Genomic DNA, 27,902 nt, shown 5'->3' on the forward strand with positions numbered 1-27,902 from the left:
ATCCGTTCCTTTTAGCGAAATCCAGCGCTTCCTCAGGCGGCTCGAAGTTAAAATGCTGCTCTAGTGTGTGACCCAGAGGCGGGCCAGATACAACAGCCTAAACTTCACCTTTTTCTTGAAAAGGGTCGACCTGATCTGGTTAAACCCAGCTCCTCTCCTGGTCACCTCCGCACTCAGGTCTTGATAGATCCACAGGATACTGTTGTCCCATTTGCAGCTCAGTGTCTGCTTGGCCCACTGTAAAACGCGCTCCTTATCCAGATAGCTATGGAATCTCAGCACCATTGCCCTCAGGGTGTGTGTGTGTGTGTGTGTGTGTGTGTGTGTGTGTGTGTGTGTGTGTGTGTCTGCCACGATGTATGCTCCAGCGTCCGCTCCTTCAGATCCGTCTGGGAGCCCAACGATCCTCAAGCTCTGCCGACAGGACCTGTTCTCTAGGTCCTCCACCTTCTCCAGGAGCCTTTTCTGCTGGTCTCTTAGCATCCCCACCTCCAACTCAACCGCTGTTTGATGTTCCTCCTGGTCAGTCAGCACCTTCTCTACTTTCTCGATCGCCTGATCTTGGGTATTCAATCGAAGTTCCAGCCACAAAATTGCCTCTTTAATCAGGTCCAAGCAGTCTTGCTTCTGCTTGGCGAAGCCCTCCTGGATAACTTGCATCAACTGAACCGTTGACTGCTGGGTCGACAAGCCAGAGCTCCGGTCCTCCGCCATGCTTCCTCCCGGTGCTGCTTCAGCCCAAGTCTTCTTGGTCCTTCAGTTTCTGCCTTTCCAAGCACTTCTAGTCCTCTTCTCCATGCACCGATGTGGGAATCCAGTCAACAATTACCTCTCTCATCAATTTTTCAAATCAAGTCCGGTAAAAAAAAAAAATCGGGGGAAAAGGTCCAAAAGTCCGACCCGAGCGGGAGCCACCAAATGTGCGACTTACTCCTTCATAGCTGCCACCGGAAGTCTGAAAGTGGTCACTTTTAATCAACCATTAGTGTATTTAAAAAAACCCCACAATTTTCCTTAAAATGTTCAATATTCCTGCAGATAGTTGGTGAATCTGTAGTCCATTTTCTTGACAAAGGAAACATAGGCGACATAAATAGGTCATTTATAGGATGGCAAACTAACTAGTGGAGCAATGCTGCGGCCTCAACTATGTTGATTGATATTAATTAGTTTGATGAAGGGACATACTGTCGCGTATCCATATTTGCTAATGTTACAAAGATAGATAGGAAAGAAAGTTGTCAGCAGCATACAAAGACCAAGAGTGATTATAGACAGGTTGGATGGATAAAAAATTGGCAGATGTGATATAAATTGGGAAAATGTGAGGATGTTCATTTGGCAGGAAGAACAGAAAATCTGATAATATTTTAAATTGGAGAGACTGTAGTGCTAGGAGTCCTTGTACAAAATGTTAGCATGCAGGTTCAGCAGGTAATTAGAAAACAGCATGTTGGCCTCCATTGCAAGGAAGATGGAGTAGGGAAGTCTTGCTACAAATGTACAGGGCACTGGTGACACCACACCGAGTGTAAGTACGGTGTACAGTTTTGGTCACCTTACTTGAGGGACATACCTGCACTGGAGATATGTGCAGTTCAGAGAAGATTTGCTATGTTGACTCCTGGGTTTGTCTCATGGGGAAAAGTTTAAAAAAAAAAATTTTTTATTCAAGTTTTTCAACAACAAATTTTCTCCCCACAGTTAAAGTAGACAAGGTGTGGTTCTACACCAAAACAAGAAAATAACTCTTTCCCCCCCCCCAAAAACAGAATAATAAATAATAACAAACAACAATACAAGAAAGAAGAAAATAACAAGCCCACCGTTGCAAAAACAAACCCCCTTAGTCTCATGAGGAAAGGTTGAGCAGGTTGGGCCTATGCTTATTGAAGTTCAAAACATAGGAATTAGGAGCAGAAGTCGACAATTTAGCCTTTTGAGTCTGCTCTGCCATTCAATCAGATAATGGCTGATCTCTTCCTGGTCTCAAATCCACCTCTATACCTGTTCTTCATATCCCTTTTTAAGAAATCGGATGAATTTTTTATTTCCCCCAGAGGTTGTTAATGTCTGGAATTATCTTCCCAGTGGAGATTGGATCATTGAATTTATTCAAGACCACGTTAGACAAATTTACAAGCAAGTCAAGGATTGGGGACGCCATGATTTTGAAATGGTGCCAAAAGTATGTCCCAACCGAGCTTCCTGAAATAATAGATGGTCACACAAAGGCTCAGCAGCTTAAGTGGAACTAAAGACCATGGGCTGAATTCTCCGTTTGGGAGACTATGTTCGTTGGAGATGATTCACCTCTGAATTGTGCTCACGCTGGGAGTGCGAATCCAGTGGCACTTCACTATGCATTGCCATACAAATCTATGCCTGGTGGAGATTGCGACACTATCACGTCGCAATGTTGAACAGGCAGCACAATAGCAAGGTCCAGTGGCTGCGCCTGCAACGCAATCCTGTACCTCCGACCATAGGATTTCTGGGTCACCCCCCCACCCCACAGTACAGGAATGACCGACTCCCCCCTCACCAGAGATCCCCACCAATCACTTAACAGCCTTTTGATGTGGTCCAAGAACTGTCAATCATGTTTATAAACATTATGGTTAGTTTCACAGCAGGCTACTCGGGATCCACTCAGGCATGAAGGGAAATGAGATTAAACAATCCAGGCAGCTGGCTGTGTGCAAGCCGTCAATCGCAACCTAGTATTATTAATTTCAATTTCACATTGATGTGAATGAAAGCTTTGCAAATCAAAGTTCTGAGGGGATTTTTCTCTTTTTAGGAATTTATAGGTGTTGCTTTCTTTTACTGAGCCCATGGGAGAGTTTTGAAGCAGTGATGTTTTCACTGTCTCTCTCATGGTAGGAAGGATCACTCTTCTGCAAAGGGTGGGGAAAGAAGACTAGGGATCTCTCCACCCCCCCCCCCCTCTTTGCAGGGGAAGGGATCTCCTTCCTCCCCCCCCCCCCCCTTGCAGGGGAAGGGATCTCTCTCCTGCTTGGGGGGGGGGGGGGGGGGGGGAGGAGAGGGGGCAGGATTTGCATTGTGGGGGAAGAGGGGGGCCCTCTGATGGCGTTTGGGGGAAACTCCCTAAAAGAGAGTTACCCTATTGGCCTACCGGAGCTCCACCACGCCAGTGCCATGCTGCAAAATAGCTTCACCAATTCTCAGCCACATAAATCCTAGCCCAGAAGACCAGAGATTCACGTAGATTTGGAAAATCCAGTATCCAGCTCGTTAATAGGATGTAAATTGATCAATTTGAACTATTTGCATCCTCCCCCTGACGCGGGGTGTGAACCTCTCTGCTGCTACCACAGCGGGGGACCCCAGAGCATTGGATGCTGATCCCGTTTTTTGGGTAACGCTAGGTTCTCCACTGAATTGGGAACTCCGCCAGCAGTGATGGGAACTCAGCCCCATGTGACAAGTTATATTCCTTTCAAGTATAGAGGGAGACAGATGACTGCAGGAGCAATCAACATCCCAGATACCTCGGCCAGACTTTTACAGTTGAGCATATCATTTATTTTGCAGTCCAGCTGCGCTCCCTTTGAAGCTCTCCTTCAAGCCATATGGTTATATTTTACAATGTGTATTATCGCGGGGATCAGAATACAACTGAAATTACTTAGCATTTTACTTGCTAAGATTTACTCAATTTCCACAGTACCTATTTCCCTATAGTTTAGCCCATTTTATTTAAATTGATACAAAGATATCTACTGTAATTGTTCATTCTTGTAAAATAAATATCAACTTTAGGGAACTATGCAACGTTCTGTTTGTCGATGGTGCATTCTCCACTTACTTTTGTCAATTGTTGTTTAAAGAATGTAAATATGGCTAATTGCGCAAGAACTGTATGACATCAAATGCATGGTAGACAATCTCATGCAAGAGTAAGATCTGTACACATAGATAGATGGCCAGACACAGTTCAACTTACTTTTGCCTTTCTGCTTTGAACTGTTGGGTGCAGTCATCAAATAGTTTCTGATTCATTTCCATAAAGAGTTTCAGAGCATTGTAAATTAATCCATGGATAGTCCTATATACATTAAACATTTAATTAAATCTCAAGTATGCTTTACAGTGCATTCATTCTTGTCATAAGTCTATATTAGATGATCACAAAACCAACTATATTGTGGAACTGAAAATTATCCATATATCTTATCTGGAATCTAAATGTACAATAAACATCAATTTTCTGCTGCCCAAAGGAAATGCCTACACCTGTACTGAAATATTGCCAAAATTACATACTTTTAGTAAGAACCTAGAGGCTAATTTTCACCTAATCCTCCTGGGTATGAAACGGATAAAATCTGATCGGCCAGTTGTTTTACATCCTGCCCAATTTTACTTTCTCTTGAAGTCAATGTAAAGTAAAATAGGCAGGTTAAATGGAAATTACCCCGAAAGTTCTCAGTTGATAATCTAAAATACTATTTTTAGTAACATTAAATGTAAAAGCTCATACTTCTAAACCAACAACATTTTAGAAAGCCCATTCATAATGTGCAAGTTCATTTTGTAGGTTATCTAATGCCAAAATCTCACTTTACTGTTAACAAATACATTCAAACTGGTCTATCAAATTTGATTATACACTGGTAAAGGACAATTATACTTTAAAATATCAATTTTAAACTTTTAAAATTAATGCATCAGAAACATTTAGCCCACAGGAACTAAAAAAAAAATTACAAATGAGTTTTATAATTGCAAGGCTAGAAAATCCAGCAACTTGCACTGCTCCACGAAAATTGCATCTAATCAGCGTCAGAGTATTACTACTTCGAAGCAAATTTCATTGGTAATCAGCAATAGAACCAAAATTACAAGCATAAAATTAAACTATATGGAGAGAAGGTTTATGCTGTATGCTCCTAGCTCCTAAAAAAACACCTGCAAGCAGCAAAAAATGTCTGGAAGATTTATATAGCAATGTTCAGACAGATCTGCTGCCTTCTATTATAGAATTAGCCACACTTTAAAGTGGCATTTAAGTCAGTGCTGTTGAATACTGAACTCTCATCTATTTAAATTGACAAATACAAACTGGAAGGAAGGCTAGCACTAAATCGACAGAATTATACCAGGGTTTAAAGGGTTCAGTTACGAAGGAAGGTTACAAAAAAATTGCACCTGTTTGAGTTTAGAGGGCTCAGCATGATCCCAGGGCAACCCACTTGATGTGTTTAAAATGCTAAAAGGATTTGCTGTGGAATTTTTCACTGAAAGGGTAAATCAAGAACAGTAAGCATAATTTGAAAATGGGTCAGATCAACCAGGAGTGAAATCAGGAAGCACTTCACACAGAACAGAAATCTGGAATTTTCTTTTCAAAAGGTTGTAGCTGCTAGATCAATTGAAACTTTCAAAACCGAGGTCAATAGATTTTTGTTGGGTCAGGGTATCAAGCAATACGGAGCAAGACGGGTGAATGGAGTTGAGGTACAGATAAGACATCATCTAACTGAATGGAGGAATATGCCCCAGGCGAGTGGCTGAATGGTCTAATTCTGTCCTACATTCATAGACAAGGGCTTTTGGTTTATTTGTGCAATCTCAACATTTTGCAAAATTAAATTATGAAAGGCCAAATATAACATAATACAGTGGTGAACTTACTTGTTCCAGTGAGTCTTTGAATTACGGTATAGGGACGGGAACATAATGGGCAAGATCTTGGCAGCATTGTCACTGATTAGACTCATAATGTACTCATTATTCCAATAATACAAGGCTCGTTCTGCCACCTGAATCAAAGAATACAAACCAAAACTAGAACAAAATCATATTTGACATTGCTTGCAACCAAAAAGAGTTTAAAAATTTTCTACAGAAACTGCAAACATAACCGTTATTACTTGATACAGTTGATGGATGATTTTAATAGTTTAGTTGGTGTCATGCTTCTTGCTTTAAAATAATTTGCATTAATGTGAAAGCATAATAATTATCCAAATTACTTCAAATACAACTTACTGCTCACCTGAAAATGTGGACTGGAAACACATTTCGCCAACTGTCGAAATAGGGGCTCCATGACTTTTACAAATTCAGATGGCTCAATTACATCCAATATCTCTTCCAATTCATTTAGAAACATCACTTCCTTTGGACTGTGGGTTTTTGGCCAGTACTTGAGCAATGCCATAACCACCTAGAAAAGTCAAAACTGCGTTGGAGCGGAATAATCTGAAAATTCTGAAGCACACTTAGAGCAGCTAATGTAAGAAAAAAGTCCAGATTTTGAATGAAAACATAATTATTAAAATAACCTGTGAAACTACTTGTTTTAAATAACATTGATTGTTTTCGGCTGACAGCCAGACTGTGGAACCTTCGAGCATTTTGAGACTATTTAATGATTATCAGCTGGTACAAACAGCATCATGCAATAGTCCATTGACGCCAAATAACATAGAAAATATGAGGAGTAGGCCTTCAAACCTGCTCTGCTATTCAATATGATCGTGGCTGATACTTGACCCCAATGCCATATTCCAACCGTTGCCCCATACCTTTTAATGCCATTAAAATCTAAAACATTCTCTTCCTTGAACACATTCAGTGACAGCCTCCACAGTCTTCTGTGGTAGAGAATTCCACAGGTTCACTACCATTTTGGGTGAAGAAAGTTTTCCTTATCTCAGTTCCAAATGGTCTACCCTGTATCATGAGACTGTGCTCCATGGTTCTAGATTTCCCAACCAGGGAAAATATCCTCCCTGCATTTAATCTGTCCAGCCTGTTAGAATTTCATACGTTTCAATCAGATCTCCTCTCATCCTCCTTATATTTTTCACAATTAATTAGAAACCGTTGTTCATTAAATAAGAAATACTTCACTACAAGAGATATTTCACAAAAAATCCAACAAATAAATATTTGGCAATCGAAGGCAGAAAGGTGTTGCAGTGGTTAGCACTGCTGTCTCATGGCGCCGAGGACCCGGGTTCGATCCTGGTCCCAGGTCACTATCAGTGTTGAGTTTGCACACTCTCCCAGTTTCTGCGTGGGTCTCACCCTCACAACCCAAAGGGTAGGTGGATTGGCCATGTCAAATTGCCCCTCAATTGAAAAAAAGAATTGGGTACTCTAAATTTATTTTAAAAAACATTTGGCAATATACTCAATTAAGCCAATATACACCATTAACTAGAACACATTTTTATTGGTAATATGGGGAAAAATGTATTTAATGCAACTGAAACTAAAGATTCCCAAGGCAGAAATCATGACCAGCTTACGATAATAAAACTGCAACCAAAAATACACTGGGCGGGATTTTCTGGCCCCACTACGGCAGGTTCCCTTGTGGTGAATGCAGTGAGCCAGAAAACTTTGCAGATATTCATCATAATGGATTTTTAAAACAGGTTAACCGAAGTAGAACAGAACAGCCAACATTTAATTTTGATATTTACATAAATAGAAGTGAAAGTTCAGGATGCTAAATATTTCATAAATAAATTTAGAATGCATTATAAACACAAATTATACATCTCTAAAAATACAGCCGTCAAAATTTTCAACAAATCATGTCCCATTCAGAAAGAAATACAAGCATATATTATTAAATATTACGGCAAACTCACAGGTTCGGTAAGAGTGCTGTCTTTTTCTAGGAACTGCACCACACAGTAGGCCAGCTAAATGAAGGAAAGAATCAACAGGTTAAAGTATTGCATATGATATCTTTGAAATACTTGACCTGTGAGGTTATTTCCAGCATATCTTTCAAACAAGTAAAATGTATTTAACACTATTGCAGACCTATCCTGCATGGCGTAGATCAAATGCCAAATATCGTTCTCAATGCTAATTTTCATAATTTTGATGCAAGTGACAAATCACATGGGAGGATATAAATTTTAATAGATGCATAAATGCATGCAGATTCAGTGTTAAAAATGGTGGAAAGGAAATGCCCTCGATGGAATTCAACATTTCTGAAGTTAGAATGCCAACTTAAAGAATTTGTCTAGGCAATAGAAGCTCCACAGAAACCCCAGCATATTCTGGGCTACCTATCGGAATCAGGTAGATCCAGTAATAGTTATCGATTCTACTTCAATTTCTTTAGTAGCATTTTATACTATATTAGTGCGCAAATGGAGCTCACTTGGATCAGGGTATATCGTAGAGCAGGCCCTCTTTGTGCAGAGTAATTTTCAACTCAGTAAATGACCCGTTACACCGGAATCTGCCACCACTCCAATATTAGGTTCCATCCGATCACAGCATTATATGTGGCATAGCTGAATCACACTGCTCAACATGGCTAATATATCACTCATGGCTAATATATTACTCCTGAACTCCCATATAATCCTTTAACCTCTCAAGGAAAACAGGTCCTTCCAAACCACTCTGTCTAGGCACCTCAATTGAATTTAACACCTCAATTAAATCTCTCCATCTTCTTCTGTTCCCGAGATAAGCACCCCAGCTGACCCAAATCTTTTCTCAGGGTTAAAATTCTCCATCCCTGGAGCATCCTTGTAAATTTCTGTACCGACAGCCTTCATGTAATACAGTGACTAGGTGTACCCTAGGTGCAGTCAGATGATCATAAGATGTAGGAGCAGAAGTGGACCATTCGGCTCATTGAATTTGCTCATTCAAGGAGATCATGATTTATCTGATAGAATAATTCTCACCTTATTCCCATAACCCTTGATTAAATGTCTGTCTATCTCAACCTTAATGGCACAGCCTAGGCAGCCCTCAGTGGTATTTCACAGATACACTACCCTCAGAAGAAATTTCTCCTAATCTCGGTTTTAAATGGGCGGCCCCTTATTCAGAGATTATGCCCAGAGATTAGACTCTCCCTCAAAAATGAAAATCGCTTTATCGTCATGAGTAGGCTTCAATGAAGTTACTGTGAAAAGCCCCTAGTCGCCACATTCCGGCGCCTGTCCGGGGAGGCTGGTACGGGAATCGAACCGCGCTGCTGGCCTGCTTTAAAAGCCAGCGATTTAGCCCAGTGAGCTAAACCAATCTCTCAGCATCTACCCAGTCATTAACCCAGAGAATCTTATGAGTCTCAGTAAAGTCTCTTATCATTCTTCTAAACTCCAATAAGTACAGGTCCAATCTACTCAATCTCTCAACAGGAAAATCTCTCCATACCTGGGATCAACCTAGTGAATCTTTGCATTGCCTCCAAAATCAGATAAGACCAAAACTGTTCGCAATATCCCAAGTGTGGTCTAACTAGTGCCTTGCAGTTTTAGCAAGACTTTCCTATTTTCATACCCCATTCCCTTTGAAATAAAGGCTGACATTCATTTGCCTTCTCAATTATCTGCTGAACTTGCATGCTAGCTTTTTTGTGATTTATGCATGAGGACCTGCAAATTCTTCTGTGTTGCAGCTTTCTGCAGTCTTTCTTCAATTAATTAACATTCAGCTCTTTTATTTTATTCTTCCTATCAAAGTACATAACTTCACATTTTCCTACGTTATATTCTATCTGCCAAGTTTTTACATTCACTTTGTTTGTCTACATCCCTCTGTAGATGGTCATGCTCACCACTTACTGTCCCACCTATATTTGTCATCCACAAACTTGGCAAGTACATTCACTTCCCTTGTCCAAGTTATTAATACTTTAAATATTTGTGCCCTAGCGCCAATCCCTGTGGCGCTCCATTAGTTACAGGTTGCCATAATGAAAATGTCCTTCTTATCCCAAATCTGTCTTCCATTAGTTAGCCAATCCTCTATCCATGCAAATATCCTACCCCCAACACAATAGCTCTCATCTTTATCAAGTAGCCTTTTGTGTGGTACCTTATTGAATACGTTTTGGAAATCCAAGTATATTACATCTACTGATTCCCCATTAGCTCTCCCGCATGTGACCACCTCAGAGAATTCTAATACATTTGTCAGCATGATTTTGCCTTCATGAAGCCATGCTATTTGATTTCTGAATGTTCTGCTATTTCATCCTTTATGATGGACTCTAACATTTTCCCCAATTACAGATGTTAAGCTAAATAGCCTAAAGTTGCCTGTTTTGTCTCCCTCCCTTTTTGAATAAGTAATTGGTAGTTTTCCAATCCTCTTGGCTTTTCCATAATTTAAGGCTTCTTGGAAGATTACTACCAGTGGGTCCACCATTGCTGTAACTACTTTCTTAAATATCCTAGGATGAAACCCATCAGGTCCTGGCGACATATCAGCCTTTAGCCCCATTAGTTTCCCTAGTATATTTTCTCTGATGGTAGTTATTGTATTTTCTGCCTCCCCCTTTTGCCCCTTGATTATTTAGTATTTCTGGAATGTTATTTGTGTTTTCCACCATGAAAGCTGTGCAAAGTATTTATTTAACTCCCCAGCCATTTCTTGGTTCTCCATTATTATTTCTCCAGTCCCATTCTCTAAACTGCCTACATTCACTTTGGCCTCTCTCTTTTTTTGTATATTTAAAGAAGCTCTTACTGTCTGTTTTACACTTATTGTTCATCTCCCTCTATTTTTTTGGTCATCTTTTGTTGGTTTTTCAAAGTTTTCCAAACCTCTGGCTTACCACTAATCTTTGCCACATTGTATGTTTTTTTATTTCAGTTTAATGCTATCCTCAACTTCCTTGGTTAACTGTGGTTGATTTATTGCCTTCCAAGAATCCTTCTTCCTCACTGGGATATATTTTTGTTGTGAGTCATGAAATATTTTCATAAACATCTGCCATTGCTGATCAACAATCTTTCTGCTAAACTCCCTTTCCCAGTCCTCTCCAGCTAACTCCTCCCTAATTTCTTTGTAACTGCCCTCATTTTTTTGTAATTACGCTTATTTAAGTTTAGCACAGTTGTTTCTGTTCCAAGTATCTCACTCTCAAACTGAATGTTAAATTCTACCATGTTATGACCACGGTTTCATACAGAATCTTTTCCTCATTAATCTGTCTCATTACATATTAGCAGGTCAAAAATAGTCTGATCCGAGACTTCCGGTGGCGGCGATGTCCGAGTGAGCCGCACATTCGGCGGGCTCTTACTCCGGCGGGCGTTTAGGGGCTGATTCCCCGCGATAGCGGGACCACGGAGCTGAAGGAAGGCGGCAGCGAAAGTGCTGAGGAGCGGGCTGCGGCACATGGAACAGTGGGAGTCCAGGAGGCAGAAGAAAAGACAGAAAAACGGACAGAGACAAGGACCTAAGAAACTTACCTGGAACCTAAGATGGCGGAGACACGGACCCCGGACTCAGCAATCCAGCAGGCGCTGGATAACATGCTCCAGGTAATGAAGTCCAGTTTTGAAGCGCTGAAGCGGGACAGCTTGGACCCAATCCAGAAAGCGGTGGATCAGCTGAACCAGAGGTTGAATGCTCAAGATGTTAAAGTTAAGGAGCTGGGAGAGGCGGTGGAGGAGCAGGCGGATGCATAGACGGTTGCGGCGCTAGAAGTTGACGGGCTGAAGGAGCGGCAGAGAAGACTGCTGGACAGAGTGGAGGAGCTGGAGAATAGAGCCTGCAGGAATAACCCGAGGATGGTCGGCCTCCCGGAGGGGGCTGATGGAGCTGATGCCGCAGCTTTTGTAGCAGACCTATTGATGCAGCTGATGGGGGCCAAAGCCTTTCCGCGACCGCCGGAGCTGGAGGCGGCATACAGAGTGCAGGCGAGGCAGGGGCGGCCGGGCTGACCCCCCCCGCCCGATGGTGATTAGGTTCCACAGGTTCGTGGACAAGGAGCGGGTGCTGCGGTGGGCAAAGAGCGCCAGGAGCAGCACGTGGAACAACAGTGTCCTCCGCATTTACCAGGACCTAAGCCAGGAGGTGGTTCGGCGGCGAGCAGCCTTTAAGAACGTCAAGGAGGTGCTGTTCAAGAAGCATGTGAAGTTTGGTCTGCTGTTCCCGGCTCGCCTATCGGTCACGTACCAGGGTCAACACCACTACTTCTCCGAGCCTGAAGAAGCGATGGACTTTGCGAGGGATCAGGGGCTGGTCCCGAAAAGAGGCCCCACTGACGCGAATTAGGGCCCGAGGACTACCGTACGAAAGTACGCCGAATGGGCCTGGACTGCTGTTCAACGGTTTGCTGGGTCAAAGGGGCCAAGTGGAACATTTGGGATATTTTCCTTTGTTCATGGACATTGGTTTGGGTTTTTTTTTATTGTTCGTTTTTTCTCTTATGTTTTTGTTTTTTCCTATTTTTTGTTTTTTCCTTTTTGGGCGGATTTGTACTTTTTGTGCAGCTCGCGGAGGACACTGGAGCCGGCACGGTAACGAAGGGAGGCCGGTCAGCAAGGGGGTCCAAGGACGTGGGTTGGGGGGGTTTTGTTTTTGTTTTGTTGATGTCCATGCCTTCCTGTGCCAGTGAGTTTGCTCCAGTGGGTTGGAGAGGGGGATGGGGCGCCGGGGAGTGTGGAGGAGGACGGGGAAACAATGGGAATGAGACAGGAAGACGCCGGAGTGTTGAGTCACCGGGCTAGCAGATTGGCTAGTCAAGGGAGTCAGGTGGGGGGGGGGGGGGAAGGAGATCACAGCCAGTGGATGGCAGGGGTGGGGGTATCGGGGGATGTTGTTCTGCTGATATGGGAGGGACTTGAAATAGGCACTGGAAAGGAGGTCGAGGGTGGAGGCAGCCAACAGGCGGGCCAGGAATGGTGCGACGCACGTGCCGGGGGCCGGCCCGAGAAAGGCTATGGCTGATCAGCGAGGTGGGGGTGGTGGGTTGTGCCCCCCGACCAGGCTGATCACTTGGAACGTCAGGGGACTGAATGGGCCGGTTAAGAGGGCGCGGGTGTTCGCGCACTTGCGGGCTCAGAGGGTGGACGTAATTATGTTGCAGGAGACACATCTGAAAGTGTCTGACCAGACCAGGCTAAGGAAGGGCTGGATTAGCCAGGTCTTCCACTCGGACTTGGACTCAACGTCCAGGGGAGTGGCAATCATGATCAACAAGCGGGTGCAATTTGAGGCGGAGGGCATAGCCGCAGACAGGGGGGGCAGATACCTGATGGTACGGGGCAGACTGGAGGGGAGAAGAGTGGTGCTGGTGAATATATATGCCCCGAACTGGGATGACGTGGACCTCATTTAAAAAGAGTGCTGGGGAAGATCCCGGACCTGGACTCTCGCAGGCTAATAATTGGGGGGGGGGACTTTAACATGGTTCTTGACCCAGCTTTGGATCGGTCGTGTCCCAGAACGGGTAGACTCCCAGCAATGGTAAGGGAGCTGAAAGGGTTTATGGAGCAAATGGGAGCAGTGGACCCCTGGAGAGCCAGACAGCCGATAGGAAGGGGCTACTCGTTTTACTCGCACGTCCATAAAGTATATTCTAGGATAGATTTCTTCGTACCAAGCAGGGATTGTATAGGGGAGGTAAAGAACACGGAATATTCGGCAATTACTATCTCAGACCATGCCCCGCACTGGGTAGACCTGCAGATCAGGGGGGGCGAGCTATCAACGCCCGCAATGGAGGCTAGACGTGGGACTGCTGTCGGAGGAGGGGATCTGTGAGAGGCTTCGGAGGTGTATGCAAAATTACCTGCAGGTGAATGACACGGGGGAGGTCTCAGCGGCGACCCTGTGGGAGACGCTAAAGGCAGTAGTGCGGGGGGAGCTGATTTCAATTGGGGCCCACAAAGCCAAGGCAGACCGGGCAGAGATGGATAGATTGGTCAGGGAAATGGGTCGGATAGATGAAGAGCACGAGGAGTCCCCGGGGGAGGTTTTACTCAGGAAGAGGCAGAGACTACAGGCGGAACTGGGGCCACTATCCACGAGTAGGGCCGTGGAACAGCTTAGGAAGGCGAGGGGCGTGGTGTACAAGCATGGGGAAAAGGCTAGCAGACTGTTAGCGCAGCAATTCAGGAGGGGAGAGGTGGCCAGGGAAATAGGTAGAGTGATGGATAGGGAGGGGCGCAAAGTGGAGGACCCGGCAGGATTGAATAAGGTATTCCGGGACTTCTATCACAAGCTGTATACTTCGGAGCCGCCGGAAGAACCGGAGGAGATGAAAAGGTTTCTGGACGGGTTAACATTCCCAACAGTAGGTGGGGAGCAAGTGGATGAGCTGGGGGCCCCGATTAGAGTGGAGGAGGTATTGGGTGGTCTAAAGGCCATGCAGTCGGGGAAAGCCCCGGGGCCGGATGGATACCCAGTAGAGTTCTATAGGAAGTTTTCTGGTGGGCCCGGTCTTGGCGAGGGTTTTCAATGAGGCAAGGGACAGAGGGACCCTGCCGCCGACAATGTCGCAAGCCACTATATCACTGATATTGAAGCGGGGTAAAGACCCGGAGGCGTGCGGGTCCTACAGGCCAATCTCCCTGATTAAGGTAGACGCCAAGCTCCTGGCAAAGGTACTGGCTGTTAGAATGGAGGACTGCGTACCGGAGGTGATTGGGGAGGAACAAACTGGGTTCGTGAAAGGTAGGCAGCTGGCGGCCAACCTGAGAAGATTACTTAATGTGATAATGATGCCCCTGGCGGGCAGGGAGGTGGAGGTAGTGGTGGCGATGGACGCCGAGAAGGCCTTTGACCGGGTGGAGTGGGACTATCTATGGAAGGTGCTCGGACAGTTTGGGTTTGGGGAGGGACTAGTGGATTGGATCAAATTATTATATCAGGCCCAGAGGGCCAGCGTCAGGACTAACAGAGAAGTGTCGGAGTACTTTAGGCTGTACCGAGGGACCAGACAGGGCTGCCCGCTCTCCCCGCTGCTGTTTGCGCTGGTCATAGAGCCGCTGGCGATTGCGCTGAGAGCCGCAGAGGGATGGAAGGGGATGGTGAGGGGCGGGGTAGAACATAGGGTCTCTCTTTCCGCAGATGACCTGCTCCTGTACGTGTCGGACTCAGTGGCCGGGATGGGAAGTATACTGGGAATGTTGAGGAAGTTCTGCCAGTTTTCAGGATACAAGAGTGAAATGTTTGTGGTACAGGCAAGGGGCCAGGAGAACAGATTGAGAGGGCTACCGTTTAGGCTGGTTGAGGAAAATTTCCGGTATTTGGGAATCCAGGTGGCACGAGACTGGGGCAGGCTGCACAAGTTAAATTTGGCCAGGGTGGTGGAGCAAATGAAGGGAGAGTTTCGGAGATGGGATGCACTCCCGCTGTCACTGCAGGGAGGGTGCAGACTGTAAAGATGACAATCCTCCCTAGATTTCTGTTTGTTTTTCAGTGCCTCCCGATCTTTGTCCCACAGTCCTTCTTCAAAAGAGTTAGCAGGATGATCATGAGCTTTGTCTGGGCGGGAAAATTCCCGCGGGTGAAGAAGGCGATGCTGGAGAGGAACCGCAGCGAGGGAGGGCTGGCTTTGCCGAGTATGATTAATTATTACTGGGCGGCCAACATCGCTATGATAAGGAAGTGGATGGTGGGTACGGGGTCTATCTGGGAGCGGGTGGAGGCGGCTTCGTGCAGGGGCTCCAGCTTGGCAGCCTTGGTCACGGCTCCTCTACCGCTGCCGCCGGCCAGGTACTCCACCAGCCCGGTAGTGGTGGCGACCCTGCAGATATGGGGCCAGTGGAGGAGGCATGTAGGGGAGACGGGGACGTCGGTTTGGGTGCCAATCTGCAACAACCATCGGTTTGCCCCCGGGAGTATGGATGGGGGGGTTTAGAGTATGGCGGCGGGCGGGGGTGGGAAGGGTGGGCGATATGTTCCTGGAAGGGAGCTTTGCGAGTTTGAGGAGCTTGGAGGAGAAATTTGGGCTGCTACGGGGAAATGATTTTAGGTACCTACAGTTGCGGGACTTTGTTCGTAGACAGGTCCCATCTTTCCCACGCCTCCCGCCAATGGGGATCCAAGACAGAATAGTCTCTAGGGGGGAAGAAGGGGAGGGTAGAGTCTCTGATATTTATAAGGTGCTCATGTGGGAGGAAGGGTCCCAGACGGAGGAACTGAAACTTAAATGGGAGGAGGAGCTAGGCGGGGAAATGGAGGACGGGCTGTGGGCAGAGGCCCTGAGTAGGGTAAATTCGACCGCGACACGTGCCAGGCTCGGGCTGATTCAATTTAAGGTTGTTCACCGGGCCCACATGACGGTGGCTCGGATGAGCAAATTCTTTGGGATAGAGGACAAATGCGCTGGGTGCGCGGGAGGACCAGCGAACCACGTTCACATGCTTTGGGCATGCCCTAAGCTTAGGGGGTACTGGGAGGGATTTGCGGGCATCATTACCCGGGTGCTAAAAACAAGGGTGGCGATGGGTCCAGGGGTGGCAATTTTTGGGGTTTCGGAAGACCCGGGAGTCCAGGGTGAGAAAGAGGCCGATGTTTTGGCCTTTGCTTCCCTGATAGCCCGGCGACGAATACTATTGGCGTGGAGGGACTCAAAGCCCCCGAAGACTGAGTTGTGGCTTGCGGACATGTCGCGTTTCCTGGGTATGGAAAAAATTAAGTTCCCCTTTAGGGGATCTGTACAGGGGTTTGCCCGGAGGTGGCAACCATTTATTGACTTCTTTGCGGGAGAGTGAGCGTCAGCAGGGGGGGGGGGGGGGGGGGGTAAGAGTAGAGTAGAGTAGGAGGGATAAAATGGCGGGTAGTATCGGTGGGAGAGGAGCGGGCTTGTGCAGTATGTTACGATTGAAGTATTGAAAGTACGTGGATGTTTGCACATTTTTGCCTTTTTTGCTTTCTTTCCGTTGATGTCTGTAACTGTTTACAAAGCCAAAAACGACCTCAATAAAATTGTTTATTAAAAAAAAAATAGTCTGATCCCTTGTTGGATCCACAACATATTGTTCTAGGAAACTGTCCGAAATACACAGAGTTCTTTCTGATGGCTATCTCTGCCAATTTGATTTACCCAATCCACATTAAAGTCACCCATGATTAATGTACTGTCGTTTTTACATGCCCTCATTATCTCCTGATTTATTTCTATCCTATAAATAGATTGTAGTCTATAGCCTATAGACTAGGGCCTATAGATAACACCCATCACTGTCTTCCTCCCCTTGTTATTTCATACCTCCATCCATAATCATTCAACATCTTTTGATTCAAGATTATATCTTGGTATTGCAATTATTCTATCTTGAACTAAAAGTTATCCCACCACCCTTTCCTTCCTGTCTCCCTTTGTGAAAAGTAACATATCCCTGAATATTTAGTTTGCTTTTTAATAATTATGTCCCCCTTTTACCTGGTTTGCTGCGGTTTGTTTATGCGTGTACACCGTCTCTGTCACATTCTGTATCATCACCTACCAGCAGCTGCCTTGCAATGCTGTCATATTATTTTTGCTTTGTAAGCCTTGTATCCCCTCACAGAACCACCTCCACCCCTCACAGAACCACCTCCACCCCTATTTGTTTAAAGTGCTCTCTACCTCCCTAGTTATGTGGTTTGCAAGAGCACTTGTCCCAGCATGGTTCAGATGCAAGCCATCCCAACGGTACAACTCCCACTTTCCCCAGTAAGTTCTGCTCTGGGAGCAGATGTCCCGAACCCTGGCACCAGGCAGGCAACACAGCCACCTGGACTGTGGCTCTTTGCTGCAGAGAACAGTGTCAATCCCCTTTACTCTACTGTCTCTTCATACCACTACACTCTTATGTGCTCCCCAACTTGAATGGCTTCCTGTCCCACGGTGCCGTGGCCAGTCAGCTCATCCACGCTACAGCCCCACTCTCATCCAAACAAGCTGCGAGAACCTCAAACCTGTTAGACAATTGTAGAGGTGGACACTTCTGCCCTCTGGGCCCCCTTAACGTAGTTACGGTTTAACTAGGATTCTGCACAGCTCCAGAATAACCTCCCTGTTCTTACAATGTGCCTTGGCCAATAAAGGTTTTCCACATGTCTCCTTAACCACCATATTTACCTGTCCTGCTACCTTCAGGAAGGCATAGACAAGCATTCCAAAGTCCTTCCACACTTCTCAAATACACTAAATTTATTATATCCTCTCTTGCCTATACCACACTTTTCTGGATTGAATTCCATTTCCCAGTTTTCTGTCCAACTGGCCATGTTCATTGATATATTCCTGCAGTGTTCAGCTTTCTTCCTCAGTTTCACCACAATCAGTTTTGGATCAACGGCAAACTTCTTAATTATGCCCCTACATGTATGTTTAAATCACTGATATGCGTCGAGAACGAAGGATCTAGTACAAAGCCCCATAGAATACTAATGGAAAAAGCCTTCCGGTCACAAAAACACCCGTCAGTCTTTACCCATTGTTTCCTGTAACTAAATCAATTTTGGATCCAACTTGCCAATTTATCCTGGATCTCACAAGCTTTTGATTTTTCTAGTCAGTCTTCTTTATGTTACCTTGTCAAAAACCTTGCTAAAATCCATGTAGACTATTTCAAAAATAATACCCTCTTGGACCATCTCGTCACTTCCTTAAAACAAATTCAATCAAATTGATCAGAAATTACTTCCATTAATTACTCCATGCTGTCCATCTTGAATTAATCAATTATTTTCCAAATATTGATTTATACAGACCTTCAAATTTTTTCTAATGATTTTGCCACCACTGTAGCTAGGTTGACTAGCCTCTAAATAATCAAAGTCTGACTTTCTTTGACAGAACGGTGCAACATTAACATGTCTCTGTCTGTCATCAGAGAGGGTTGGAAAATGATGGTCAGGAGCCTCCTTACATTATTTCTTCTCTTGCTGTTCTTAGCCTAGGTTCATTTGAGCCTCATGATTTATCTACCTTTAAGAATTATGAACGACTTAACTTTACCCATCCAATTATTATACACAAGTCAAACAATTGCTGCTTTATCCCCCCTCAAGAGCCTTGGTTGTGCATTTTATGTGAAAATACTGGCAACGAAGCATGGTAGAACCCAGTACATTCTATGTACAAATTAGCTTAATAAAGGTGGTACAATATCACGATGAAGACAAGAAATACATAAGAATCCAACATGTCTTTCTTGACCCAGAGCAAAATGTCTCATTATGCGGGAATCCTGTAGGTTGGATAAAAAATAGTGGATTCTCAAGTTAGAGCACAAATACCTTTCTTTTGCTCCACTGCAACCGAGAACCACTGGGATTACAACATTATATTTTTTGCTGTCAAGTGAGGGTCCCTTTAAGAAAGTGTTTATCAAATAGCTGCAGTGATGTCATTGTGTGGGTGGAGCTGAGCTGTGTTTCTGGTTTTAACTTTCGTTTTGAGCTGGAAGCTGTTTTGTCGCAGAGTTTTTGGTTTCATTTTCAGTTGGGAGCTGCATTCAAACTAGAAGGTGCATTTTGATCTCTCTCTCTCTGCATGCCAAAGAATGTCTTCAGATCACTTGATGATTTAAAAGTGATAACTGCGTTCTGCAGAGAATTCAAACCTACTGCCTTTGTTAAAAAGGGTATTTGACTTATGGATATTGTTAGGAAAGTTATTAAGGGTTATCCATAGAGTATTGTATCTGTGGGGATTATTTGTGTTGGTAGTTGATAAACTGTTTACTGTGAGTTTATAAAATGTTAACTGGATTCGTAGAAGAAGAATTATTTTGTTTAAATATACTTAAGGTCTTTGTTGCATAACACCTGGAAAGTGGACCCTTATGCTCCCCATAACCAAAATCTACTAAAAGTTGTGGGTCAGGTGAACTCCATGATATACTTTGGTGTTCTCTAAACCCTGGCCATAATGGCTCTAACTTAAAACAAAGAGCACACATCGTTCTTTATCTGTACACTTGTAAGGCTACAGAGGGGGATTGCAATTCTTGTTCATAATAATAATCTTTATTAAGTGTCACAAGAAAGCTTTCATTAACACTGCAATGAAGTTACCGTGAAAACCCCTAGTCGCCACACTCCGGCGCCCACGTCTTTCGGGTCTTGTGGGAGGAAACCAGAGCACCCGGAGGAAACCCACGCAGACACAGGGAGAATGTGCAGACTCCGCACAGACAGTGACCCAAGCTGGGAAAATCAAACCCGGATCCCTGGTGCTGTGAAGCAACAGTGCTAACCACTGTGCTACCCTACATCAAGCAATTTGAAAATAGTGGTCCCATTATGTAATTTCAGTCATTTTTTGGGTCTTGAAAAATGAATTACAGGCTGATGAATGATTAAACTTATCTCTATTTAAATTTGAAATGCTGTGACATCTAAGGTCTATTTTTGACCAATTTCAAAAGCAAAAATAAATTTCTGTTGAAATTCTTTTCCAAATACTTATCACAAAAGAAATACAACATTTTTCTTGAAGACACATCACAAACCAAGAATGGCTAGTTTATTTGTAAGGTACGTGTAACTTGAAACTCCATAATGATATTTTACAATATAGCGCATTACATCTTCAATCCTCAGCTAAAATGATTATCAAATACAGAACACCTGCAGACTGGTTATACGTAGACAAGGGCACAATCCCGGAAACATTTCTACGTGTTGTAGCAAGTGGGAGCAGTTGGAGGTTTCCCAACAGCTGACTCAGTGAGGCAGTCACTGGCATCTAACATTATTTAGGGCACTTACGCCGGAAAAGGCTGTCCCTCCAGCTGATGCGCTGATCCCACAGAGCAAATCTCAGAGCACACATCGAGCCTCTGGACCAGGCTATCCGGGAACTGATATAGTCTCTAGTGCAACCGTGAAATTCAGAGGGTGATGTCAGCGACATTGGAGCAGTCCCAAAGGCTACGGGCGCAGGAGATGGTGCCGGCAATGCCTGGCACCAAGGCCAACATTGCTAGGGTGGCAGCTACAGTGGAAAGCCTGGAGCACGACGTAGTGGTGTTGCACAGTCAATGAGGGCCAAGGCTGAGTGCCTCGACAGCATGGCCGAACTCTCTGGGGGACCTTGCCGAGGCACTGCGCAGCATGCCAGTCTCAGGTGAACCTTGCCGGGGCGCTGCGGAGCATGTCCCAATCTCAGGTGGGCATTGCCAAGGTGCTCCTGAGCACGTCACAGTCGGTGAGGAGCCTGTCCCAGAAGCAGGTAAACATTGGCAAAGCATTGCAGAGCATGGCCTGGTCACAAAGGGTCATCGCTGAGAGCGTCGACACCATAGTGCAGAAAATGGGGGGCTGCAGGGCCATGCAGGACCCTCTGGAGCTCAATCTGGCTTCCCTCTGTCCAGAGGTGCCCCAAGGGCCATCAGGGGCTAGGGACAGTTGGTGTCACGATGTACACCATTAAAGCACCTTATACTGGTGACATGTGAAGCCTTCACCACGTTATTCCGCACCCACACCCCCTCCTTCCCCCACCTTGGTCCCGAGATTGGTACGGGGCTGGTTTAGCACAATCGGCTAAACACCTGGCTTGTAATGCAGAACAATGCCAGCAGCGCGGGTTCAATTCCCGTACCGGCCTCCCCGAACATGCGCCGGAATGTGGCGACTAGGGGGTTTCACAGAAACTTCATTGAATGCTTGTGACAATAAGCGATTATTATTATTATGTTGACCTGCTGATAGTGCAGAGACAAACCCATCACCCTGGACTAATGTAAAACAGACAAAGCCATGTCAAATGAGAAGTGGATGAGGATGAGGGTCTCCCTGGTTCTCTGGGTATGTCAGACACTTGCTGCCAGTCCTCCATCCTCTGGCTGCCCCTGTGGGTCCGCCCCACTCTCGAAGACACTGGGGATCTCCGACTGCCCCAGGATGTAGCTGTCGTGCACACTCACTGGGAAGCATGCATACATGCATGATCTTCAGGTGGTGGTCACATTCAAATTGGACAAAGGGCACCCCCGGATTGCCCAGTGCACGCAAGGCAATATACGTGCCATCTATAAACTCTGAACTAGGGGCATCCCAGCAATGGCGGAGAATTCTGCTGCCTGGGCATCGCAATGAGCCTGGTCCAGGTCAAAGGTTATATAGTCAACTGCCCAGGCAAACAGGTCATCCGTGACTTCACGGATGCTCTTGTGGACTGTAGATTGTGATATGCAGCACAAGTCTCCGCTTGATCCCTGGAATGATCCTGAAGCGTAAATGTTCAGGGGTGCAGTGACCTTGATAGCTACCAGAGCTGATTGTCTCACACCCTCTCCAATTCCTTACGGACATGTTATGGATAATCTCATGGACCCCTCAGAAGCTGCACTCACGTTGGCAGTCCAGGCGGCCAGAGAAGGCAGCAGGGTCGACAGGGGCTCGGGTGGCAAGCCATGTGCAGGGGCCTGCCCCACACTGTAAGGACCCAGCCAATCATTAGGCCAGAGAGGGACCCAGAGGGGGAGGCAAGCGGCGTGGTGCCAAGACTGCAATCCATGGCATAGGTGCAGCACCATCTGGTTGAGACAGAGCCTCCTGTTGCACATGCTGACTGATATTTCTTCAGAAGACCAGTGACGCCTGTAAACCATGGGGTGTTGCTTTCCTCCCCCTCTGAGTCCCTCCCTGGCCTAATGGTCGGCTGGGTCCTTAGTGTGGGGCAGGCCACTGCATATGGCCTGCCTCTCAAGCCTCTATCGACACTGCTGCCTTCTTCAGCGTCCGGCCGCCTGGACTGCCACTGCCAACGTGAGTGCAGCTTCTGAGGGGTCCATGAGGTTATCCATAATATGATGTCCGTAAGGAATTGGAGAGGGCGTGAGACAATTAGCTGTGGTTCCCACCAGTGACTCGCAGGTCCACCATGTCCCCCATCCTCACATCCACTGCCATCCCCAGGGTACCATTCAACACACCCTGCACATGCACTCCTGGCAGCAGCAGAGGCCCCTGGGCATCAGTCCCCAGACCCTGTACCCCAGACACTTGTTGGTAACGTTACCCGGACCAGGCTCTGGTTCCTTTCCAGTTCCAGACAACAACTCTTTGGTCGCAGTTGCTCCGGCCCAACTCTTGGGTGGTTGCTGCCTGTGTGGTGTTGAAGCCTCCAGTTATCAGGCAACGTGTCCAGACTTCTCAGTCTGATTGGGGTGCTAGGAAGTAACGCTGGCCTGAGAAATGGCACGCCCACCCACGGGAATCCACTTGGAAGCTGCAAAGTGCTCACATGACTAGATTTGCCAATTCCCTATTAGTGAGGAGCTGTCCTGTTATGGGTGTACACGATAAGGTTTGTGTGGCATGTTTGACCCACGGGCACGGGACCACTTGCGCCATAATCGGAAGATGGCTACTCACCTCCTTTGATCCCCACAGCAGCCATTGCGTTTGCTTCACCTTTTAAAAAAAATAGGTGTACAAAACGGCGGCAGCATGATCTTTCACTGGGGAGCCAGTTAATGGGAGGCTGTTAGATAGGGGGTACTTCCTGCCAATAGGATGGAGATTGGTCTTCATGGCGATTATTGGTTTCTGGCCACGCTGTGACAGGATCCGGATCTCGCCAGCGGGAGTGGGCCAGTTAGGTCAGAAACTGATCGGCACCCAGCACTTTCCCGATTTCAGCCTCTCCCATGATCTAACCGGCTTGCACGGATTCTCATCAGGCGGCCATTAGATTGCGCACAAGGTTTAGATTGCGCCCACGGTTTACTCAATCCAATTTAAAATTTTCAAGTTTTTGAGAATTCTACCCTATGCAATTACTTCTACTACAAAGCTTAGTGTCTAGGAACATGTTTGCCAAAACAAAGCTTAACAGTGTTTAATGACAAGGTACAACATTTGAAGACTAGTGAAAATATTTATGTAAAGCTTAAATATCAGTGCTTGGTGATAACTCTCGAAATGCAAAATGAAGAATATGTTGATAAAAGTGATATAGACAAACTGTTTATTAATGACCATATTGTGACCTAATCTGGGTGGGAGGGAGGGCGCACACACATGGCCAAGTAAATCCGTAACGATTCAGTGCAAATTCCTACATCATGTATTAAAACATTGGTGTTTCGACAAAATATCAATCTTATATTACCTGTGGATGGTAGACACTGAGGGATTTTACTTTGTGGAGGGGTAGCAACACTTTCAAAAGGAAAACCTTGTGCTCTTCTTTTAATGGCAAGGCAAAACCATTAATTATGCTGCAGCAAGAAAACAAATGTTAGCCAATGAAGTATTCAAACAACGAACAGAAATATTCAGATCAGAAGTAGGCTATTTGGGCCCCTCGAGCCTGCTCCAAATTATAGCTGATCTGACTGTGGCCTCAACTCTACCTTCCTGCATTCCCCCCAGACCCTTTTGATTCCCTTGTCAATCAAGAATCAAGAACAGCCTTAAAAAGTCACTGATCTCGTTTCCACTGCTCCCCGAGAAAGCAAATTCCACAGACCATCAACACGCAAAAGAAATTCTCTTCACCTCCATCTTAAATGGGAACTGATTTACTCCAACTACTCGAAATAAAAAACTCACAAATCTCCTGTTCTTTTACTGCAGCTTCCTATAGTGCTGTATAATTAATCACAAAAGTTGGACATGACTAACTAGCAACATTTGTTATTCCTGAGACTGTGTAATTGAAGTAGTCCTCTTCAAACTGAAGTAGGGATAGTATTTCTGGAAGTTGTCATTCTTTTAGCAAATCTCTCAAACACAAAAGTACAGGTAGTCTAAGTGTTTCCAATACACAATAAGTCAATATTACCAACCACAAAATTTTATTTGCCACCGCAACGTGAATAAATAAAAAACACTTTTTTAAAAAACTACTTTAAAATAGTAACATTGATTCTTGTGAATATTACTTCACTTTTTTTAAATACATATTTGAAGTTTAGATATAATACAAAAATTTGATTTACTTTCAGTGTTCCAAATTAATTTCCTAGGATTTTAGTTCTGAGACTTCCTTTATAAATTGGCAGAACAGGAAAAAGGGCAGGGGTCACACAGCAAGTCTTGACAATGTTTTGTGATTGACCCGTCTATCAAGTAAAAACACATGCTGGGGGAGAACTTCAGCTAAAACTGATGGGAGTCATGATGAACTGCAAACTCTGACTTATCAGGTCACATCTTTGATGGGAGCCAGATTTTGCACACAAAACTCTGTTCTTGACAAGTTTAATTATTTTTGTCAATTGTCACAAATACTACAAACCTGATTCGCAGCAAGTCTTAAGCTTAGTAGTGAACAGAAGGTTTACGGTTTTGAAATAATTTTACTGGCTTATTGATACAATTTGCAAACTGCTTCAGTTCAACCATTTTAATACTCTTAAACATTGCTTCTTGGTATGTTTTTAGCCTCCCTCCTTTTGACTCATTTGCTGGGAAAATGGGCAACTAGTAACCATCCTGTGAGCAAGAGAGAGCCAAGCCCAAGAAGCAAAGACTCAATTTCATAAAATCTCATGCAGCAGTGCCCGGAACTGTAAACATCCCCCACCATCGCTCTTAGGCTCATGCCATCTACTATTCATTACCAATGGACAGTTAGAATCTTTCAATTATCCTCTTTGGTTATAATTTGTTCTTATGTGCAATTTTGTGGGGGAGTGAGGGATAGCGCCGGGAAGGTGGGGGAGTGAGGGATAGCGCCGGGAAGGTGGTGCGGAGGGGGGTAGAGGTCAATGGGGTCTTCAGGGACTTTTATGGGGAACTGTACCGGTCTGAGCCCCCGGTGGAGGAGGGTGGAATGGGGCGCTTCCTGGACAGGTTGCGTTTCCCGAGGGTGGAAGAGGAGCGGGTGGAGGGACTAGGGGCGCCGATCGAGTTGGAGGAGGTTGTCAAAGGGATAGGGAGCATGCAGTCGGGGAAGGCGCCGGGGCCGGATGGGTTTCCGGCGGAATTCTATAAAAAGTATTTGGACCTGTTGGGCCCCCTGTTGGTCCGGACCTTTAACGAGGCATGGGAGGGGGGGCTTTGCCCCCAACTATGTCGCGGGCACTGATTTCCTTGATCCTGAAGCGGGACAAGGACCCTCTGCAGTGTGGATCATATAGGCCGATTTCGTTGCTGAACGCCGATGCTAAGCTGCTGGCAAAGATCCTGGCCACTAGAATAGAGGAGTGTGTGCCGGGGGTCATACATGAGGACCAGACGGGGTTTGTGAAGGGAAGGCAGCTGAACACAAATGTGCGAAGACTCCTCAATGTCATTATGATGCTGGCGGTGGAAGGGGAGGCGGAGATAGTGGTGGCGTTGGATGCAGAGAAGGCCTTCGATAGGGTGGAGTGGGAGTACTTGTGGGAGGTGTTGGAGAGGTTTGGGGAGGGGTTTATTCGGTGGGTGAGGCTGCTCTACGAGGCCCCGATGGCAAGTGTAGCCACGAATAGGAGGAGGTCGGAGTACTTTCGGCTGCATCGGGGGACGAGACAGGGGTGCCCCCTGTCCCCCTTGCTCTTCGCATTGGCAATTGAGCCCCTGGCCATGGCATTGAGGGAGTCAGGGAACTGGAGGGGCATGGTGCGGGGGGATGGGGGGGGGGAGGAGCATCGAGTGTCACTGTACGCGGACGACCTGCTGCTGTATGTGGCGGACCCGGTGGGAGGGATGCCGGAGGTGATGAGGATCCTTGGGGAATTCGGGGGTTTCTCGGGGTATAAGCTGAACCTGGGCAAGAGCGAGGTGTTTGTGGTGCATCCGGGGGATCAAGAGGAGGGGATTGGTAGGCTCCCACTGAAGCAGGCAGGGAAGAGCTTCAGGTACCTAGGAGTCCAGGTGGCTGGGAGTTGGGGGCCCCTGCACAAGCTCAACCTCACAAGGTTGGTGGAGCAGATGGAGGAGGAGTTTAAGAGGTGGGATATGTTACCGCTGTCACTGGCGGGGAGGGTGCAGTCCGTCAAGATGACGGTGCTCCCGAGGTTTTTGTTCTTGTTCCAGTGCCTCCCCATCTTTATCCCAAAGGCCTTTTTCAGGAGGGTCAACAGCAGTATCACGGGATTTGTGTGGGTGCATGGGACGCCGAGGGTGAGAAGAGTGTTCCTGGAACGAGGCAGGGATGGGGGGGGGGCTGGCGTTGCCCAACCTCTGTGGGTACTACTGGGCGGCCAACGCAGCGATGGTGCGTAAGTGGGTAGTGGGCGAGGAGGGGGCAGCGTGGAAGAGGATGGAGGCGGCGTCTTGTGTGGGCACGAGCCTGGAAGCGCTAGTAACGGCGCCGTTGCCGCTCCCTCCAACGAGGTATACCACGAGCCCGGTGGTGGCGGCTACCCTCAAAATTTGGGGGCAATGGAGACGGCACAGAGGAGAAATGGGGGGCTCGATGGAGGCCCCGATACGGGGGAACCATCGGTTCGTCCCAGGGAGCATTGATGGCGGATTCCGGGGCTGGCACAGGGCAGGGGTTAGGAGGTTGAGGGACCTGTTTGTGGAGGGGAGGTCCGCGAGCTTGGGGGAGTTAGAGGGGAAGTTTGGGCTCCCCCGGGGAACATGTTTAGGTACATCCAGGTGAGGGCGTTTGCCAGGCAGCAGGTGGAGGGGTTCCCCTTGCTGCCTCCACGGGGGGTGCGGGATAGGGTGCTCTCGGGGGGGGTGGGTCGGAGGAGGGAGGATCTCGGACATATACCGGGTGATACAGGAGGTAGAAGAGGCCTCGGTGGAGGAACTGAAGGGTAAATGGGAAGAGGAGCTGGGTGAGGAGATTGAGGAGGGGACATGGGCGGATGTCCTGGAGAGAGTGAATTCCTCCTCTTCCTGTGCGAGGCTTAGCCTCATACAGTTCAAGGTGCTGCATAGGGCCCACATGACTGGGACAAGGATGAGTAGGTTTTTCGGGGGCGAGGACAGGTGTGCTAGGTGCTCGGGGAGCCCAGCGAACCATGCCCATATGTTCTGGGCATGCCCAGCGCTGGGGGAATTTTGGAAGGGGGTAGCAAGCACGGTGTCGAGGGTGGTAGGATCCAGGGTCAAGCCAGGCTGGGGACTCGCAATTTTTGGGGTGGCAGTGGAGCCGGGAGTGCAGGAGGCGATAGAGGCCGGGGTCCTGGCCTTTGCGTCCCTAGTAGCCCGGCGGAGGATCTTGCTCCAGTGGAAGGAAGAGAGGCCCCCAAGCGTGGAGGCCTGGATCTCGGATATGGCAGGGTTCATTAAATTGGAGAGGGTGAAATTTG

At 46.5% G+C, this 27,902-nt stretch overlaps 1 protein-coding gene across 5 annotated transcripts in view; it reads right to left on the reverse strand.

Moving 5' to 3' along the window:
- ppp2r5ca (protein phosphatase 2, regulatory subunit B', gamma a) overlaps positions 1–27,902 on the reverse strand; it is a 263,516-nt gene that overhangs the window by 31,002 nt on the left and 204,612 nt on the right. For 4 of the 5 annotated variants that reach the window (XM_038776761.1, XM_038776753.1, XM_038776778.1 and 1 more), the window contains 5 exons: positions 23,819–23,927; positions 7,635–7,688; positions 6,026–6,196; positions 5,662–5,789; positions 3,971–4,072 (listed from right to left, as the gene is read on the reverse strand). In XM_038776761.1, the coding sequence (XP_038632689.1) occupies positions 3,971–4,072; positions 5,662–5,789; positions 6,026–6,196; positions 7,635–7,688; positions 23,819–23,927 (564 nt within the window). Of the gene's footprint in view, positions 1–3,966; positions 4,073–5,661; positions 5,790–6,025; positions 6,197–7,634; positions 7,689–23,818; positions 23,928–27,902 lie in introns of those variants that run through there. The other variant, XM_038776788.1, reaches the window with a different exon arrangement.

The sequence above is a fragment of the Scyliorhinus canicula genome, chromosome 2 (assembly GCF_902713615.1).
Source record: "Scyliorhinus canicula chromosome 2, sScyCan1.1, whole genome shotgun sequence".
In the NCBI taxonomy this organism is placed as follows: domain Eukaryota; kingdom Metazoa; phylum Chordata; class Chondrichthyes; order Carcharhiniformes; family Scyliorhinidae; genus Scyliorhinus; species Scyliorhinus canicula.